At 45.1% G+C, this 18544-nt stretch overlaps 1 protein-coding gene across 7 annotated transcripts in view; it reads left to right on the top strand.

Annotated features, from left to right (window-relative positions):
• tanc2b (tetratricopeptide repeat, ankyrin repeat and coiled-coil containing 2b) overlaps positions 1-18544 on the top strand; it is a 127969-nt gene that overhangs the window by 107344 nt on the left and 2081 nt on the right. For 5 of the 7 annotated variants that reach the window (XM_079182739.1, XM_079182737.1, XM_079182735.1 and 2 more), the window contains 20 exons: positions 2085-2123; positions 3270-3551; positions 3751-3875; positions 5731-5962; positions 6864-7033; positions 7300-7578; positions 8262-8429; positions 8960-9120; positions 9494-9602; positions 9718-9840; positions 10268-10504; positions 10596-10808; positions 11337-11430; positions 13653-13786; positions 13986-14109; positions 14528-14703; positions 15289-15421; positions 17591-17682; positions 17963-18109; positions 18247-18347. In XM_079182739.1, the coding sequence (XP_079038865.1) occupies positions 2085-2123; positions 3270-3551; positions 3751-3875; positions 5731-5962; positions 6864-7033; positions 7300-7578; positions 8262-8429; positions 8960-9120; positions 9494-9602; positions 9718-9840; positions 10268-10504; positions 10596-10808; positions 11337-11430; positions 13653-13786; positions 13986-14109; positions 14528-14703; positions 15289-15421; positions 17591-17682; positions 17963-18109; positions 18247-18347 (3139 nt within the window). The remainder of the gene's footprint in view (positions 1-2084; positions 2124-3269; positions 3552-3750; positions 3876-5730; positions 5963-6863; positions 7034-7299; positions 7579-8261; positions 8430-8959; positions 9121-9493; positions 9603-9717; positions 9841-10267; positions 10505-10595; positions 10809-11336; positions 11431-13652; positions 13787-13985; positions 14110-14527; positions 14704-15288; positions 15422-17590; positions 17683-17962; positions 18110-18246; positions 18348-18544) is intronic. The other 2 variants (XM_079182741.1, XM_079182738.1) reach the window with 1 other exon arrangement.

Below are 18544 nucleotides of genomic sequence, written 5' to 3'. Positions count from 1 at the left end.
GCTGCCATGTTTTCGTGGAAGACCTGACCCAGCGGAGCAGTAGTGGCTGCACGACTTAGCGCGCACAAAGCGGTGTAGTCGTTACTGCCGTTTGGAGGATGGTGGCCGATATTGCGAGGGTGTGTTTAGCAATTCCACGAGGACGGAAGGAGCTTTACAGACACATTCAGTCACCCCCACCCCCCCACAGTAATTGGATTAGCGAGCACTTAAAACAGAGTAGCAGTGGGTATTTATCCTCATACTTCAGTGGCCTTCGGTATTATAAATGGCAGCATTGCGTAGTTTTTTGCATTTCCCATCAGCAGTGTTGCATCAGGTTCATTCTGACACCCAACTGGAAGAATATTACATCAGTTTGTGAGTTATAGACGGAACAGAGTAGTCACCTTCTGCCTCTTTGTGTCTCTCTGACTGTGTGTGTGTGTTGAGTTAGCACTAAAATAATCTGACCGGGGAATATGGATGAAATGTCTTTTATTACATTGGGTTGCAGCTGGCACAGAGCTTAGTGCAGTAAAATGCAGAACTGGTCATGTCCTCAGTATAAAACGAGCTTTTCACTTCCACTTCCAGGTATTCCTTTTCGTACTTTTTGCTCATTGCATATAATCTTATCTCAAACCTACTTGACCGTAAGAATACCCTTCAGCGCGATCGTCACGTTTCTTTTCACTCTGCGGCGATAATTAGCGTTTGGAGTGCTGTGTGGTAAAAGGATGCACAAAGCGCAGTATTATCTCATTATGTTATGTAGCTATGCTCCTTATCAGCACACTGGAGTCATTTACAGAAGACATGCAGCTCTAATGCAACACCCCCTCCCTCCCTTCCTTCCTTTCCTGCCCCCTAATGTATTTTGCAGCGCCGCCGTACCTGCACAGAGTATAGAAATTTCTGCCGACACGCAATAAATCCTGCACGCTCTCACCATCGCCTCCGACCCAGTCTTAATGTATGATACATATTTCCCACAGCTCTGACTCCCAGTGTGCTTCATGCTGCTGTGCTGCAGGGTGTGAAAAGAACTACTGCACTGGCTGTCATCTGATCAGCAGTTGTTTCTCGCTGCACGCTGAGCGTCAGTAAAGCAGGGTTCCTGGAGAAAAACAGGAAAACTGTTCCGCTCATGGAAAACTCGAGGAAAATTAGAGATAAAGTCAAATGATCTGGAAAGGCCTGTGTTGTCCTGGAAAATTCTTTCAACATTCTCCTTTTTTTCCCCTTCAGGGCTTAGCGGCCATGTTCCGTTTCCGGGTCATGTTGGCGTTCGAATGGTAGTTTAAGGACGAGAGTATTTTGAATCATCATCCTTCAAATGTAAATATTAGCCACTGCTGGCTGGTAGCTGTGGTAGTTTTTCTCATTATATTATTCTTCTATTGCGATGAATTTGTCCTAATTTCTATGCACCTAACAGCTGATTTCATGGATACGTTTTAGCCATAGGCTGCACTTCTTTTACATTGGACTTCCACGTAAATTCCTGACTGTCATACCAACTACATCGTCCTGAGAAATGATCTCTAGGAAAGAGTGGGAACCCCGTAAAGGAAGCAAAAGAAATACTAAGTGTAAATCCGATTATGCAGTCCCTGTAACAGCTCCAAATGTGGTATTTCTCTCATCCTGAGGTGCTTTCTGTTAAGATGTGACTACCTTTAGGAGCCTGTAATTCACACACAGTCGTCTGTGGAGTTGAGGTTGGAGTTCCCCATTCAAAGGGTCGAATTACTACTAGAACTGGGTTCAATTATTTTTTTTCATGGAGATTGATTGATCTTGCACGGCGCTATGGAACCAATTAGATTCTCCCAAAAGTGCGAACCTTCTCCAGCCTCCCCTCCAGACTATCCGAGGAATACGCTCGATGTAATTTAAAGGATTTCAATTAGTAATCGACCCCGGTGTGGTGGTTCCCCGTATTTCTGACATCATGATGTGCTGATGCTGTTGTCTGCTTCCTTTTTTTAAATTTGTATCTTTACATTGAGCTACATTCCTGTCCTCACTGTCTTTCTTTATCCCCTCTCTCATTACTCTTTCTGTCTCTCTCTCTGTCTTCTGCTCGCTGTTCGTTGCAGCTTCCGCTAATAACACCCATGCCTGGCAATCCCAGTCACGTAAGTTACTTTCATTTTCATTTGTTGCATCAGGTTCTGCTCGCGGCTAGTGTTTCACAAGTCAAAGCTGCACACACACACACACACACACACACACACACACACACACACAATCACTCCTGCCAGCAAAGCATTTGGATTATTTACGCACAACCACATTCTCAATCGGGCGTAATTACAAGATGCTGATCCACCATTTAAAGAAACGACACACCAGATAGAAGAGAGCATCTTTTTTTTTTTATTCTAAAATCTGTTTTAAAAGACGGCACCCAGGAGAGGACACCCAGAAGCAGCAGACTAAATTTTACACTGAATTCTTCACACAGCTTCAGAAGTTCATACCAGATTCATTTTGGCCTCATTAGTCTTTAATGGTCCATATGTTCAGCTGAAAAGATGCGCAACCTCTGGAGGACTTGAGTTTAATGAATCCCCCTAGTGAGTAAAATCAACAGTCGGTAGCGGTAGTTAAAGTATTCACCGCCTCGACTTTGTGCAACAATTTTATTGCAACAAAATGAGCTCGAAGCACAAATCTGGATTGTAAAAGTCATCCCCTTTGAGTTCTTAAGCTGAATTTTCTTGCTCTCAACATTGCTTTAACTATATTATTCCTAATCTTTCTTTAGTTTATAGTGAGATTATAGTGACATCTTTTTATTTCTCAGAGCACATTTTACACCCAGACCTTCCATTTACCTTTAAAGGATTTAAGGGCGCCGTTAGTCACACAATCCTAAAGCACAATAATATTTCTTTCATATTGACCCATCAGTACATATTTAATCTCAGAAGGAGCACTTCCCACCAGGTTATTCACTTTTTTTGTAACCTTGAAATCCACATAAACACACGTATTCTGTGGCTGTTAAACAACAAAATGTTTTTGTATATGAGAACTACTTTTACTGCTAATATACTTGTTTATGCATAGATATGTTGGTGTTTATGTGTTTGCATTCATATGTTGCTAATCATATACAAAATGTTAATAAAGGGGCTTTTTACACACAGTAGCTCGCCCGATATCAGTCTCTAGATGCAGCACTGCAAGAAAGGCGGAGACTCTCTCACTGTAACATTTTAATAAAAGAACGTAAATGTGGCTTGTACCTCTAATTCTCCATTTCCTTGACCCGCCAGTGCGCTTTGCACCCTACCGGCCTCAAGACATCGCCCTCAAACCGCTGCTGTTTGAGGTGCCCAGCATCACCATGGACTCTGTCTTCACGGGCCGCGAGTGGCTCTTCCAGGAGATCGACGCCCACCTCAACAGCCCCAACGCCAGCACCAACCGCGGCGTGGCGGTGGTGGGCAACATCGGCTTCGGCAAGACCGCCATCATCTCTCGCCTGGTGGCGCTCAGCTGCCACGGCACCCGCATGAGACAGATCGCCTCCGACAGCCCTCAGGCCTCGCCCAAACGTAGGCGCCCGCTTAGTTCTCCATATGATTGCAGTGTTTTTATGTATGATGAAGATTCTTTCCTGAACTCCATCGTGAAATGTCTGATAGTCTCACTTCAACCTTTTATTTTAAGAGCAAAGCAGTGCGCGAAAGATTGCATGAATGTCTCACACGTGTTAGAGCTGTGCCTGAGCGTGTTGTGCTGTCTTGTGTCCAGATGGAGAGGGGCTCCCTCTCACTCAGCCTCAGCCCACGCACGGCACCCTGGGAGGAGGCAGCTGTCCCGGGACCCCCGAGATGAGGCGACGTCAGGAAGAAGCCATGAGGAGGCTGGCGTCTCAGGTACCAGATACGACTGTGACCGTGCGCACACATTTCAGCCTCTGATTGACAGAATAATCACACCGAACACATTCGTCTCAAAGTACTTAAACACTCAGATATGGTCGGTGTGTTTTTTTTTTTTTACTTCTTCCCCTCCCATTGGCTTCTCTTACAGATGCAAATTATCTATTTATCAGCCATTTGCTCCAAATATAAGTGTGCTTGTGGTGATTTTCAATATGCAATTTCCAGCTTTCAATTGTTTTTTTGCGTATTACGAAGAAGATAAGTGCACAAGCCTGAGCCACTTATGAATATTTCCACCTCCCCCAAAAACCTCCATTTACCTTTTTGCTTTCACAGCTGTGTGAAATACAAAAAAACGTAGATTTAATTTCCAAATGTTACGTCGGGCATCTCATTTGCGTTCTGCTGTATTGTCAGTTCTTCCTTTCTTATTTTCTTTATCAAAGAGTAAAACTGCATGCTTGATTGTTAGGAGGAAACATCGCTTATGTGGCGTAATAGTACATTTTATGGTTAAGCGTGAAATTTCCAGGCCTCTGTCCGTCGGTAATTGAAAAACCCCAAAGATTATTATAAATGGCTTCTTTTAACGTCTTAATTTTTCAATTAGTGACACCAGAGGTGGTAGGATAGCCGATGATTTGCTCTTTTGAAAATGCATTTCCAAAGTACAAGCACGGACACGGCTTGTAAGCTATCACCAACTCACACACAGTTTGCTCCCCGAGGTGGTAGACTTCAAAAAAGCTGGAGATAAGTTGGGACTTGTGGGTTTGTGCCGCTCTTCTTTGTGTTACATGTTGACTTTTATAACACTATAACTGGAGAGTTTAGCTTGTGTGAAACCGTCCCTCTTTCCCGCTCTTCTTCCTGTCTGCTGTCGCACCTCGCCCCCCCCCCCCCCCCCCCCCCCCCCCCCCCTCCCATGCTGCTTAGCCATCTGCATCCCCCGGTCCCAGCTTGATGCATAATGCAGATGTGTTTAAAAAAGAAAAAACAACTTTGCCAGGGAGCCTTATGAAATATTGATACCTGCAGAAAGCCATTTCCCAGCCAAGCTATTAGATCTTGTTAACTCTGTGCATTAATAATGGAGCTCACTCCCTTTTTCACCCCTTGTGTTTTAAAGACCTTTATCCCATTGTGACAAAAAATTAGCATTTCATTTTGATTAGTCTTTTTATTTTTCTGTCCTCTTTTCCTCACTGCCCTCTGATCGCTGCCACTGCCTTTGAACAATTCAAAGTCTTTGTGATCTCTCAGTCGCCCAGGAGCGCTCGGTCGCACCTGCGTCTATTGTTTTGTTGACTGACCTCCCGGGAAACTCACCTGCCCTCGACTGTCCTCTACTGCCGCTGCATCTCAGCACAGAGACACACGTTCGTTCATTTAATCGCAACCGTGTTTCAAGTGCATTGCTGTGAAACCCGACAGTTTAACACTTGACTCCTTCGTGCCACAGTCGTCCAACACGTCAGCGTGCACGAGCTAACTCCCGAATCGTTATCTCTTGGCAGCCGGAAGCCATGAATTATGAATAGCTAAAACCGTACAGCGAAACGAGAAGTATTATGTGTCATTATACTGCAACCGTCCACCATGAGGTTGACTCAATCCCAAATGAGTTGTAGCTGTAGTAGACGCCGGGGAGAGTGCCTGTGCTCTGGAAGAAACGTTATTTCTAAAAGTGTTGTCATCTGACTCCCATGCTCCCTGACACTGATCCTCAGTTTTGCGATATGGTCATGGTTAGGACTACACGGAAGTTGCACTGGACGTGTTCACCTGTATGTTCTCTCTGACTGACCTGGTCTGCCATCTTCTCCCAACTCTCTGTCGCCCCCAGGTGGTGGCGTACCACTACTGCCAGGCAGATAACGCCTACACCTGCCTGGTGCCGGAGTTTGTGCACAACGTGGCGGCTCTGCTGTGCCGCTCGCCGCACCTGGTCGCCTACAGGGAGCAGCTGCTGAGGGAGCCGCACCTCCAGAGCATCCTGAGTCTGCGCTCCTGCGTCCAGGACCCCCTGGCCTCCTTCAGGAGGGGGGTGCTGGAGCCCCTGGATGCACTTTACAAAGGTGAAACACTGCAGCCTACTCGAAAAGGATTTCAATTTCAGCTTTCCCAAATTCAAATATATTCATAGTGGTCTGTGCCCCAACACACAGGGATCAGAACAGTCACTGAATACATTTACTGTAGAAAACAAGTGTAATGTATAAAAAGTAAGAAGGCCGTTTCAAATGGAAGATATGCAGCGTAGACTTTATTACATGACCTGACTGCTCAACAGAAATGTGGGCTTTTCAGAGCTGAAAGGGAAAAGTACGACAACATTATATGTATTTCTTCTTATGTACATAATCTGTGTAAAGTAAAATGATGTATTGCATAAAAACAATTAATATATTTGTGCAAAATATGTATTTTTAATAAATTTCTAATTATGTAAACTACAGCAGTTTATAGCTCTACTCTTCAGTTTGTCGATTTATTTGCTCTGTTGGTCCAAATGTCGTCACATTCTTCATAAAAACTGGATTTAAAAATAGTTTTAATAATTAGTATTACATTCAAACACTTTTGGGCTTTTGGTAATTTGTAATTAATGCCTCTTCAAACCTCAGCATTCAGTTTATTGTTTGACTCGAGTCCCTGGTGCGTGATATTAGATGTAACATTGTGCACATTGTGCTCAAGATAATCGAGATCAAAGTTGTTCAGCGGATTTCTTTTCTTAAAGCTCCCAACTTATTAAACCAAACAAAGCTTCACAGGTGAGTTCGTTCCAAGCTTTCATTTTAAATAGAGATGAAAACCAAATCTGTGATGATTAGTTTTTAAATATGATGTGGAATTTGACTTTGTGGCTTAGCCTGAAGGTCTAACTTACTTGTTGTTTCCAAGTTCATGAATTAAAGCTCCAAGTCACTGTCACAGTCCATCATTTGTGTAAAAATGTGCACTTTTCTCTTTCAGAGAGGAAGATCAACTCTGAGGAGGACCTCATCATCCTCATAGACGGTCTGAACGAGGCAGAGTTCCACAAGCCGGACTACGGGGACACCATCGTGTCCTTCCTCACCAAAACCATCAACAAGTTCCCTCCCTGGCTCAAGCTGGTGGTGACAGTCAGAACCACGTTACAGGTAAAGGGACAGACGGTCAGTCAGGAGTTTTAGTCACCGCAGTGAATCCAACTGTTTATTTTAAATTCAGCGTGGAATTGTATTTTTCCATTATTATTACCGCGAGCAGCTAATAGGGTTTTACATCAACATCATTAGCGGTTTACTTTAGCATCAACTGGAATAAAAGGTAAAAGGAGCTACTCTTTACCTTAGACGACTAAGTGCGTTGGCAATTTCTCAAGATGTCTCTGCACCAACATCACTGAATTATTGTGACTGTTTAGGAGATCACCAACGCGCTGCCGTTCCACCGCATCTCTCTGGACGGCCTGGAGGAGAACGACGCCATAGACCAGGACCTGCAGGGCTACATCCTGCACCGCATCCACAGCAGCCCGGAGATCCAGAACAACATCTCGCTCAACGGCAAGATGGACAACACCACCTTCGGCAAGCTCAGCGCCCACCTCAAGGCCCTGAGCCAGGGCTCCTATCTGTACCTCAAGCTCACCTTTGACCTCATCGAGAAGGGCTACCTGGTCCTCAAAAGCTCCAGCTACAAGGTATGAAGGTCATCCCGCTAACTAACACAGCCAGCAGTTAGAGCTGCAACAGTGGCTACAATGCACAGCTCGTATAGGAAATGAGGTGCTAAGTTTTCTTTAGTTTCAAAGAAAACCAGTGATAGTTGTCTGTAAGGGTACACTGCAAACAGGAACATCGCATGTACCTACTTTTAATGGAGCCAATTTGCCAAAATGCAAGAAAATATGACTCAAGTTGTAGCCCACAGCGTTACTCACTGCATCCATAGCAACAGGGAAGAGATGAAGCCCTTTTCTAAACCAAATATCCTGGTGCTCATGATTTGCCAAGGCAACACTGGAAACGGTATTTTTTTATTTACTTGCACTCTGACACGCTTTGTGTAAAAATAGTTTCATAAAATCTTCCTCTCGACAGTCGGAACACCTTCTTGATAAATAATGCAGCTGAATTGTTTTAAGTGTACATTTCATAATGAAATATTTTATCTCACACCTCCCGGTTCATTTCATTTCATGTATTCAGAAGTGCTTCCAGACTCCATAAAAAATGAAAACTGATAAATTCACATTCTCCCCCGACCACACGGAATAGTCAAAGACGCGCTGTACAAACACGATGCATTATTCATATTCTCCAGAGCGCCGGCAAAAAAACGAAATCAGCCTTACGATTCGGATTGTCTGCTTCTTGTTCTCAGGTGGTTCCAGTCAACCTGGCTGAGGTGTACCTGCTGCAGTGCAACATGCGCTTCCCCACGCAGTCGTCGTTCGAGCGGGCGCTTCCTCTGCTCAACGTGGCCGTGGCCTCGCTTCATCCGCTGACCGACGAGCAGATTTATCAGGCCATCAACTCTGGTTCGCTGCAGGTAATAATCCTAAAAGTGTACAAGACCTCCCACCCTTGAGACCGTTAAATACCTCAAGGCCTTCGGGTTGAATTTATGTGTTGAAAAATAGCTGCTGTGATCCAGTGTTACTGTCAACCTTTCCCCAAAATAGAACATTTCAATTACACCGTATTTAAATTTATAGCAATACAATTTATTTGAATGAAAAGAATAAAAAATGCATATTATGTTAGTTTTTTTGCTGGAAGACGAAAATGTAACAGCGGTCCTCAGCCTGCTATCAAGAGGAAATGAAGAGGATTGACATAATTATGATTAAATACGATTAATGTGCAAAGTGTTTAGGACTAATTTTGTCTTTGGAAAAGTCTGAATATAAGATAAGATGAAACTTAATCCCGAGGTTAATGTAAACATCAGATATTACATCCTCAATCATACAAATACAAGTCTTGTCATGAACTTAGTTGTTCCCTGCATATAAATAACATCAGCTTGACCTGAGCAATAAAGAACAAATACCATTGAAACGTCGTCTGTGGCTGCAGGGCACACTGGACTGGGAGGATTTCCAACAACGTGTAGACAACCTGTCAGTCTTCCTGGTGAAGAGGAGGGACGGCACCAGGATGTTTGTCCACCCGTCCTTCAGGGAGTGGCTGATCTGGAGAGAAGAAGGAGAAAAGACAAAGTTCCTCTGTGATCCGAGGTGAGGACGCACAGGAGAAGTGGAGGATTGAATGAGGAGAGGTTCTTCTTGTGTGAATTTGGTGATGCTAACCCAGCGATCGAGTCAGCAGTAGACCGTGTTCTGTTGATGATACAACATCAGGAATTAAATAACCGGCTACCTGACGCCATCGCCAGTTAATATTCATCACAAAAATGTGTCAACGAATGATTCTTCCGACAGCCACCTGCTGCTGTATCTCTTACGTCAATGTGTGAATATAAATGTCTCCGTCAGTCGCAGGTACATGATGTTTCTCTAGCAGAGGAGGTGTAGGAACATTGTATTCCCTGTGTTATCATTAAAAATACAATGTAATGACCTGATGAGTCCGTGTTCGTCCTCTCTGCAGGAGCGGTCACACCCTACTGGCCTTCTGGTTCTCTCGGCAGGAGAACAAGCTGAACAGACAGCAGACCATCGAGCTGGGCCATCACATCCTCAAAGCACATATCTTCAAGGTACACTGTTATTTGTCTCCACACACATCTATACAGTCACACACACACACACCCACGCACAGCTGTGGTCTGGCTCCAAAGTGATGAATATTTACAATCCATCTCTCTCTTCAAGGGTCTCAGCAAGAAAGTCGGAGTTTCCTCATCCGTCTTGCAAGGCCTGTGGGTATCCTACAGCACAGAGGGCCTTTCAGCTGCACTTTCTTCACTCCGAAACCTCTACACTCCTAACATCAAGGTACAGGCGCTAACAGAGCAGAGGGGAGTCATATAAGTATGTTCTGGGCACCAAATCAAGGCTACTTCTCGAAATATGCTTCACCATAAAACTTCCTCTCTCTCTGGACTGTGTTAACTTTGTATGTCCTTATTGTTTTACTTTTTGGAGACATTATGTTTTCGGGTTGTCCGACGTCTGTACTTTGGTCTGTCCCATCCTCGTGAAATGCAATATCGCAGGAACACCTTGAGGGAATTTCTTCAAATGTTGCACAAACGTCCACTTGGACTCGAGGATTGAACTGATTATAATTTGGTGGTCAAAGGTCACATTTTTTCGGCCATAATGAAGCGATAATGAAGCGATGACATTTTGAACAGACATGGATGTCGACTGCAACTTGACTGTTTGATGGTAATTCTAGTAATTATTTCTTTCTTCCCAGGTGAGCCGGCTGCTGATGCTGGGCGGCGCCAACGTGAACTACCGCACGGAGGTGCTGAACAACGCCCCCGTCCTGTGCGTCCACTCCCACCTGGGCTACATGGACATGGTGGGTCTGCTGCTGGAGTACGGCGCCTCGGTCGACTCTCCGTCCGAGAGCGGCCTGATGCCGCTGGGCTATGCCGCCGCCGGGGGACACATGGCCATCGTGACGGCGCTTTGCCGCAGGAGAGCGAAGGTGTGTGTGTGAAGAGTTTGACTCTCCTCGGAGTGTGATCAATGCGTTTTGTAATTTGTTTCCCTGATCGTCTCCATGTCCTGTTAAACAGGTGGACCACCTCGATAAGAACGGCCAGTGCGCTCTGGTTCACGCGGCCCTGAGGGGCCACATGGAGGTGGTGAAGTTCCTCATCCAGTGTGACTGGGGCATGGGGCCACAGCAGCAGCAGCAGTCTCCACAAACCCAACAACAGGCGGCCTTCACCAAGAGCCACGCGGTGCAGCAGGCCCTCATCGCTGCAGCCAGTATGGGATACACAGAGGTACAGCAGGGAGGGGAGGAGGTGTCATGGTTCTGATTATCAGGCTCTCCAGTGTCTTTAGCTCCAACTCTCGTATTGAAAATCTCAGCTGTTTTGTAGTTCTTCTGTTTTAAAGGGTTGAGGTGCACAGCTTTGAAGCTGAAAAGGGGGAAATAAATTATTAAAATGCTCGATTTCATTTATTATTAACACATTTCTGTGGCTCTGTGCACCACATTCGCCACATGTTGTCCGTAAAATATATTCAGGAATGCGATGCATTAAGTCATAACTTCTCCTGTGAGCTTACGTTGCAGTACATCAGCCATTTTTAATACTAGAACAGCCGGCAAAGTCCTGTTCACAGGAAAAAAACGAGGACGCAAGAAGAATCAGACCACACTGAAATGTTGATGTTAATTAGTTACACTCACACACACACACACAAGTGCTTTTATGTTTATGTCTCTAATATGTTTATCTGAGTCTGTTTAAAGTAAACTTGGACCTTTTTTAACGTCTGTCATCTCAAATCTTGCCCCCCATCAGATTGTGTCCTACCTGCTGGATCTGCCAGAGAAAGATGAAGAGGAGGTGGAGCGCGCTCAGATCAATAACTTTGACACCTTGTGGGGGGAGACAGGTGGGAATACCTACTTTACATTACACCTGACTCTGAATGCTTAATGCTGTTGTGTGCGGTGGTGTAACGGACCGTCGTCGATCCGTAATCCGGACATGGTTTGGCACGCATGTGAACCGATTTAATTGCACAGTTTACCCATCATAGTTTGGTCGATACTCTGTGAAACGGGGATCAGGAGCTTCCATTCAGTAAAAGGATAACATTTAGAATTTGTGACGGTTTACGCTGACTTCGGGGCAGCTGGAAGAATTTGTTGGGGTCTTGTATACCAGCTGCTACAACAAAACCACAAATAAAAACGATCCGCAAAGTGGCGGATCGAAAAAAATGGTTTTGGCATCTAAAGAAAGTTATATTTGCTCCAAACCGTGACACGATCCAAACCTTTGTGTTCCGTTTCACCCCTAGTACGCTTGGACTCTCTGGACAAAATGTGAAAAATAAACATACCATACATATAATTACTGTTTCTCTTCTTAAGGAGTGTTTTGTGAGAGGGGTTTTTTTCCGTGAGGCAGAGCGCTGCAGTGCGGATATGAGAGATCGGTCTTGTGTGTCTGCTTGCTGCTGCTTGCTGCTGCTGCGTCAGATGCTGATGGCAGTGCAGTGGTGTCATTGGAGCACAGACCGGGCTGGGCTCACACCCCGGGAGGGAGGGAGGGAGGGAGGGGTGAGGGGTGGGGAGGAGGATGGATGAGTGTGCTCCAGGGTGCTTAGAAATGACTAGTCTGATTGCCCTGTGGCTGGCCGTTGAGAAATGCAATGTGTCATTGTATCCTAAAGCTATGAAAACTCATCGCGAGGCATTATTCCCCCGCTGCAGTTTCATAAAGGCTGCTTCTCGCTGTCAGCCGAAGACTTGAGCTCACTCGGCCGTGGTTTGATTGTTTATAAGGGATCAGAGGGATAACGGTTGTTCTGGAAGATGATTTTTAATCCAAGTGTTACCGGATAGGTCAACTGAAAATACATTATTCTTTAACAGCCGGAGGCAGAGTGTGTATGTACTGATAGACTCACTGAACTGTGTGTATCAAAGTGTTCTTCCAGCAGAAAATTGAAAGGTTGAAAATAGAGCTAGACTGATAAATCGTCTGATGTTATCTCATTACAGATATATATCAGTATGTCGGCTGATACAAAAAACTACAGACAGAGAGAGTTTGTCTACCGAAGAGCACTGAAGAGTTGATTTTTCAACCATAAGATGTCACGCTAAATATGTATCTTAGTCTTAATTACTATAATTATCCTTTTTATTTGTTTTTACAGCATTTTAGTTCGCTTTACTCTGTTTTTATGTGTTTACTTTTGGCTTTTATTTCATGGTTAGGTGTTCTGTTTTATTGAAAATAACTAATATATCGTTATGGGATGTTTTTTCACTCCCAGATATCGACGTTGGTATCGGCCTCGTAGTCAGTTCGCGTCGGGCTACAGTTGAAACCGGGGTCAACCCCTCTGGGGCTGCTACCACTCCGCTTAAAAGAGATTTGTTCTCTCTGCTTACATTTATAGTCATTACATTTGAGAAGATGTCTTTTCAAAGATTATTGCTTCCACAGAATCTCAAGGGTCTCCTCTTTCCTCTCCTCTCCTGTCCTCTTCTTTAATCCTCTCTTTCTCTTCTCCTTGTTTCTTCTCTCCTCCTCTTCTCTCTTCTCTTATCTTCTCTTTAAAGCAAGTCTTTGAAATCAATCCCAGAATGGTCCTCCTATAGTGCACAGATTTCTTTTATCAGCTATAATTGACATTTTTATCAAAACATGCATCAATGTATGAACCTACAGAGAATTTCCATCCCAACCTGCAGCTCCCGTTGGCTTTACGAAGCTTCACAGCGAGCTTCAGCTCATTGTTTAGCTGTCCGGCCCTTTTAACTTTACTGTCTTGGTTCAGTTTCACTGCTCTCATAGTGTTGTTTTCAGCCGCAGAAGGCGAAAGCGGCTCTAAGAACCCACTGTTCACTACCTGCTCAGACACCGTTAACGACTAGCTGGTGAACACAGAGGAGCGTTTAGCTGCTGTGAGGCCAGATATTTCCCTCAGGAGCTGGTGGTAGAAGCCAATATTTAACTTTCACCATTCATCAAATGGACACAAGCGTGACTCCAAATGGGTAATAATGTTGCTCTGATGCCATATTAACTTTCTATCCACCACCTGTACCCCACTTATCCTCGTCTCACCCCTGATTCATTGTGTGTTTGTGCGTCCAGCTCTGACTGCAGCCTCCGGTCGGGGGAAGCTGGAGGTTTGTCGCCTGTTGCTGGAGCAGGGGGCGGCTGTGGCCCAGTCCAACAGACGAGGCATCGTCCCGCTGTTCAGCGCCGTCCGGCAGGGACACTGGCAGGTTAGTGTGGCCCCCCCGATCCCCTTCCCCTCATTTAAAACATGCATTTGATTTAAGTAGTCTCCAAGAATAAACTAAACTCCGAAAGGCAGTAAAGACGTGGCAATTGTGCTATTTCCTTCATCTCACAAACACTAAGGAAGTATGACATCCAGTTGCTGTTGACATGTGACATGGGTGCTGTGTTTGGGTGTTTTAGATCGTGGACCTCCTCCTCACACATGGCGCCGATGTCAACCTGGCTGACAAGCAGGGTCGTACTCCTCTAATGATGGCCGCCTCAGAGGGACACCTGGGGACTGTTGAGTTTCTGCTGGCTCAAGGTAAGATGCTACGAAGGAAAACACTGGCTTTAGAGCAGATTTTAAACCACAAATGTGAAACCAAAGTACAAATAGAACCCCCGTAAACACGAATAGATGCATATATTAATAAATAGGAAGATTTTCTAGAGTGCATATATTCAAATTGTAACTTCTGAGCTGAGAATACAAGAATGTTTGCTGTGTTTTCTTTTCTCAGACTTGTGTTTACCCCGTAGTCCTTCGTAGAATCAATTCACAGCCACTGCACTAATAGAAAAGAGTGTAATCACAGTTTATAATTTGTGTTGACGATAATTACAGCCAAATTTAATCAGCGGCAGATTTTTAAAAACCCATCAAAATGCATTAAGCAGTTAGTTCTGAAAAGAATCCGGAGTGAAAGACTGTGTCTTACGGCTGCCGCGTGTCCTCCCAGGAGCCTCTCTGTCTCTGATGGATAAGGAGGGTCTGACCGCTCTGAGCTGGGCGTGTCTGAAAGGACATCTACCCGTCGTCCGCTGCCTGGTGGAGAGCGGCGCCGCCACCGACCACGCGGACAAGAACGGACGCACGCCCCTCGACCTGGCTGCCTTCTACGGAGACTCGGAAGTGGTAAGAGTGTGAATCCACCAATGAAAAGGAACTACAAAGAAATGTGTTTTTGCTTATTGACTGTTTGGAGGAAATCGTTCATTCTTGTGTGATATTGACTGAAATGTGTTTGGATCAAATGGTATCTTCAGACACAGTGTTTCAGGTTTATTTCCTTCTTGTATGGTTGCTTGTGTTTAGACATTTTCAACACAGATATAGAAATTAATTAGTAATGAAAGAATTAGTCATCCAAGTCCTTTTTAAACGTTTTCCAGCTTCAGCATCTCAAATGTGAGAACTTGATAGTCTTCGTCTTATACTTATATGATAATACCTTTTGATATATTTTGGTTTTTGACTGCTGGTTGGACAAAACAAGTCACCTAAAGGCGCCACTTTGGCTGTAACCACACTCATGTCTGGGACTCAGACTATTTCCTCTGTGATACACACACGAGTCGGTTTAGATCACTCTGTACCCGACAAAGAGCCAATCTTTGGTTTCAAAATGTTGCACTTTTCTAAATGTATTAACATATGATTAATTGTTCTTCATAAAGCTATTCTCACCACATTTCTCTCTCTCTCTCTCTCTCTCCTCAGGTCCAGTTCTTGGTTGACCACGGGGCCATGATAGAGCATGTAGACTACAGCGGGATGCGTCCCCTCGACAGGGCGGTGGGCTGCAGAAACACGTCGGTGGTCGTCGCCCTGCTCAAGAAAGGAGCCAAGATAGGTAAGAGCGGGGTGACAGTAAAGAGCCTACCACTTAGCTCTCAAAGGACCCTCTTCTAAACGCGGGCTCGTCGTCCCGTAGCACCCTAGCTAAAGGTCATTCGCCTGCTGTGAAATGAGATACAATTTGAGATTGTATTTTGGCCTGAAAAGGTCACGCATTGGAGTTCAAGCATGAGCTGCATGAAAGACCGTGAAGGGAGAATCCAAAGATGAAAAACGCACTTTCTTTAAAGTACACGCCTCCTGCTTGTCATTAAAGAGCAGTGTAGCATTTTACTGCTATAAGCCATGGATTCAGGTTTGTGTCTCCATGGAGCTTTAACCACTTCCTGCTACTGTATGTCATCCCACACACACACACACACACACACACACACTGCCGCTTGTCCTCAGCTATTTATGGCTCTGATGTGCGTTTCTTTTGATTGTACTACTGTTGCCGCTGTGTTGTTTCTCTCTCTCTCTCTCTCTCTGTCTGTTTGTCTCTATCGCTCACGCTATCTCCCTGTTTCTCTCTCAATCACATCCTCTGTCTCTCTCTCTCTCTCTCTCTCTCTCTCGATTCCCCTGCGGTTGCTCAGAGACAGGTTGTTATTAGCGCTTGCGATGTTTCTTTTCGGTATCTCTCTGTTTTCCTTTATTTTTCTCCTTTTGCCGAGGCACTTACCTTCCGCTTCTCACTGCTGCTTTTTTTGTGTTCCTTTTCTCACTTCTCCTCCTCCTCCATCACCTCTCTTTTTTCTTTCACCTTCTCGCTGTTTCTATCGCTCTGCTCTCCCACTTACACTCCTTCCCTCGCTCTTGACCTCCTTCCTCCTCCTTCTCCCCCTCCCTTCCCCTTCACCCAATACCCACCCACTCTTGCCCCCATCCCCCGCCTCTCTCTCCGGCCCCAGGATGTCAGACGCTGCCCAGTCGGCCCCGAGGTAAAGCCAAGGCTGTCGACTTCTCACCCCACCAGGCATTTTGACAGCTCTATCTCCTCTCTCTGTGTTGTCTGTGTCGCCCTAAGTGTCGGCAGGCCAGCTTAGCTTCTCAAACTGACAAATAATAACATGCAAAGGTATTAGCACTGACAAGTGATGCAGTTGGGATTGCCTAGAGGTAGATGCTAACATTAATGAAAGCATGCCCGGCCTCCGGCCTGTGACGTCGTATCGAGGTGTTGACCTTCCATCCCACAGATGCATGACGGAAGCCCTCAGTAACTCTTGCGTGGTCGCTATCTAGCGGAGCTGCATGTATTTGTAATTTCTCTGTACCACCGCCGCCACAGACTGAGGCGATAAACCACTGTGCTGTGCATCGTTCATCTTCCAGACGTTTCCTCAGTGTCAGCTAGGCCAGTCAGCAGCATTCCTACCCTCACCAGCAGCAGCAGCAGCAGCAGCCGCAGCAGCAGCAGCTCAGAGGACAGCTAACGCCTGCAGAGCTCCATTATATCCCTCCTGCTTGCCTCTTTTGTTGATCGCACCTGCCCCGTGTCTCCTCGTGCAAGATCCCCTTCCTCTTCATCCCCGTGGTGTCGTGTACATGTGTCAAGGATTGCTGTTGCGCAGATACAGAAAAGACATATCAGTTTCAGCAGTCTGCAGGGATTAACTTTTTTTTTTTCCCCCTCTTTTCGTTTTTTTAAATACACAACAGAGTTTTTCCTGCTCTCATGCTGGTCTTGATCACATCCCTGAATCATTCCGTAGCACAAAGACTTACTGTACATCTGCACTTCTTGACAAGACGGAAAGTGTGTCTCAATAGAAAGACAAGACAGCGTTTTTAGGGTTTTTTTAATACTCAGATTTGCAGATAATTGCTACAGTTTAATTCAATTAAACATTTAAAAAAAAAATCAAAATGTGCTCATTCTGCACTCCAATTAGGCTCTTGATTATTGTCAAACAGTATTTGACCCCGGTCTGATGTCTTTTAGCGAGGTCACAGTGTTCTCGACGTGTCAGAGCAGATCTTTATAATCTTTTCTCTGCAGTGGATTGCCTGTCTTTTCTCCTCCATTCCCCCATTTTGGCTGTTGTCCTCATCCCTGTTATTATTGTTGTGTGTAGTGTGACTCCCAGTCGCTCCTTCCCTCTTCCTCCTCTTCTGCTTATTGCTGTGTGTCTCTCTCACTGTGTTTCTGTTTTCATCTGCTCCTTCCTGTGTTACCCAGGTCCAGCCACATGGGCCATGGCCACCTCCAAACCCGACATCATGATCATCTTACTCAGCAAACTCATCGAGGAGGGGGACAGCTTCTACAAGGTCAGAGAACGGGCCCGGCTCCCTGGAGCTCGGATGTCATTGTTGGAATTGAAGAGATTTTAGTTTATTCTATTTGAACACACATACTACTTTTATTTTCCTCTTTAGGACTGTGTACTGATTATATTTCATACTGTTCTGAGCAATATAGACTTAAGTCAATGTCGCTCGATGTGTCTTTATGTTTGTCTCTGGTTTATGTTGTGAAGGTTTTCAGATTAGCTTTAATTATTTCACCGTGAAGTGAGGATAACACGACTTCTTTCTGTTTGTCCGACAGAAGGGGAAGGTGAAGGAGGCAGCGCAGCGTTATCAGTATGCCCTCAAAAAGTTTCCACGCGAAGGCTTCAGCGATGACCTCAAGACATTCAGGGAACTCAAAGTATCGCTCTTCCTCAACCTGTCCCGATGTCGGAGGAAAATGAACGTGAGTCTGCGGAGGACCAGCTGAGTGAATGTCACAGTTTCTGAAGCAGACTTATTTTAACTTTTGAGACGTTTCTCATATTAAAACCATATGTTCACACGTCTCTGTATGTGTTGGGTTTTGTTTAATCTCTCCAGGACTTTGGGATGGCTGAGGAATTTGCTACCAAGGCACTCGAACTGAAACCAAAATCGTTTGAAGCGTACTATGCCAGAGCACGCGCCAAGCGTAGCAGCAGGTACACTCCTTTCACCCATCTACACATCATAATTCATTAAATATGTGAAATACTCTTTGATCTACATTTTAAATCCCTTCTGCAGCTACATTCTCCACTCATATTTGTGCTCATGCATCGTGACTCCCAATATGCTCCTCCGTCCGCTCTGGACGTGACTTTTTCCCCTCAGAACTAACCGTCGTTCTCCTCTTTCC

This window comes from Pholis gunnellus, assembly GCF_910591455.1.
Source record: "Pholis gunnellus genome assembly, chromosome: 21".
Lineage (NCBI taxonomy): Eukaryota > Metazoa > Chordata > Actinopteri > Perciformes > Pholidae > Pholis > Pholis gunnellus.
Note: the sequence above shows the minus strand (reverse complement) of the source record. Positions and strands in the feature narration are given on the sequence as shown.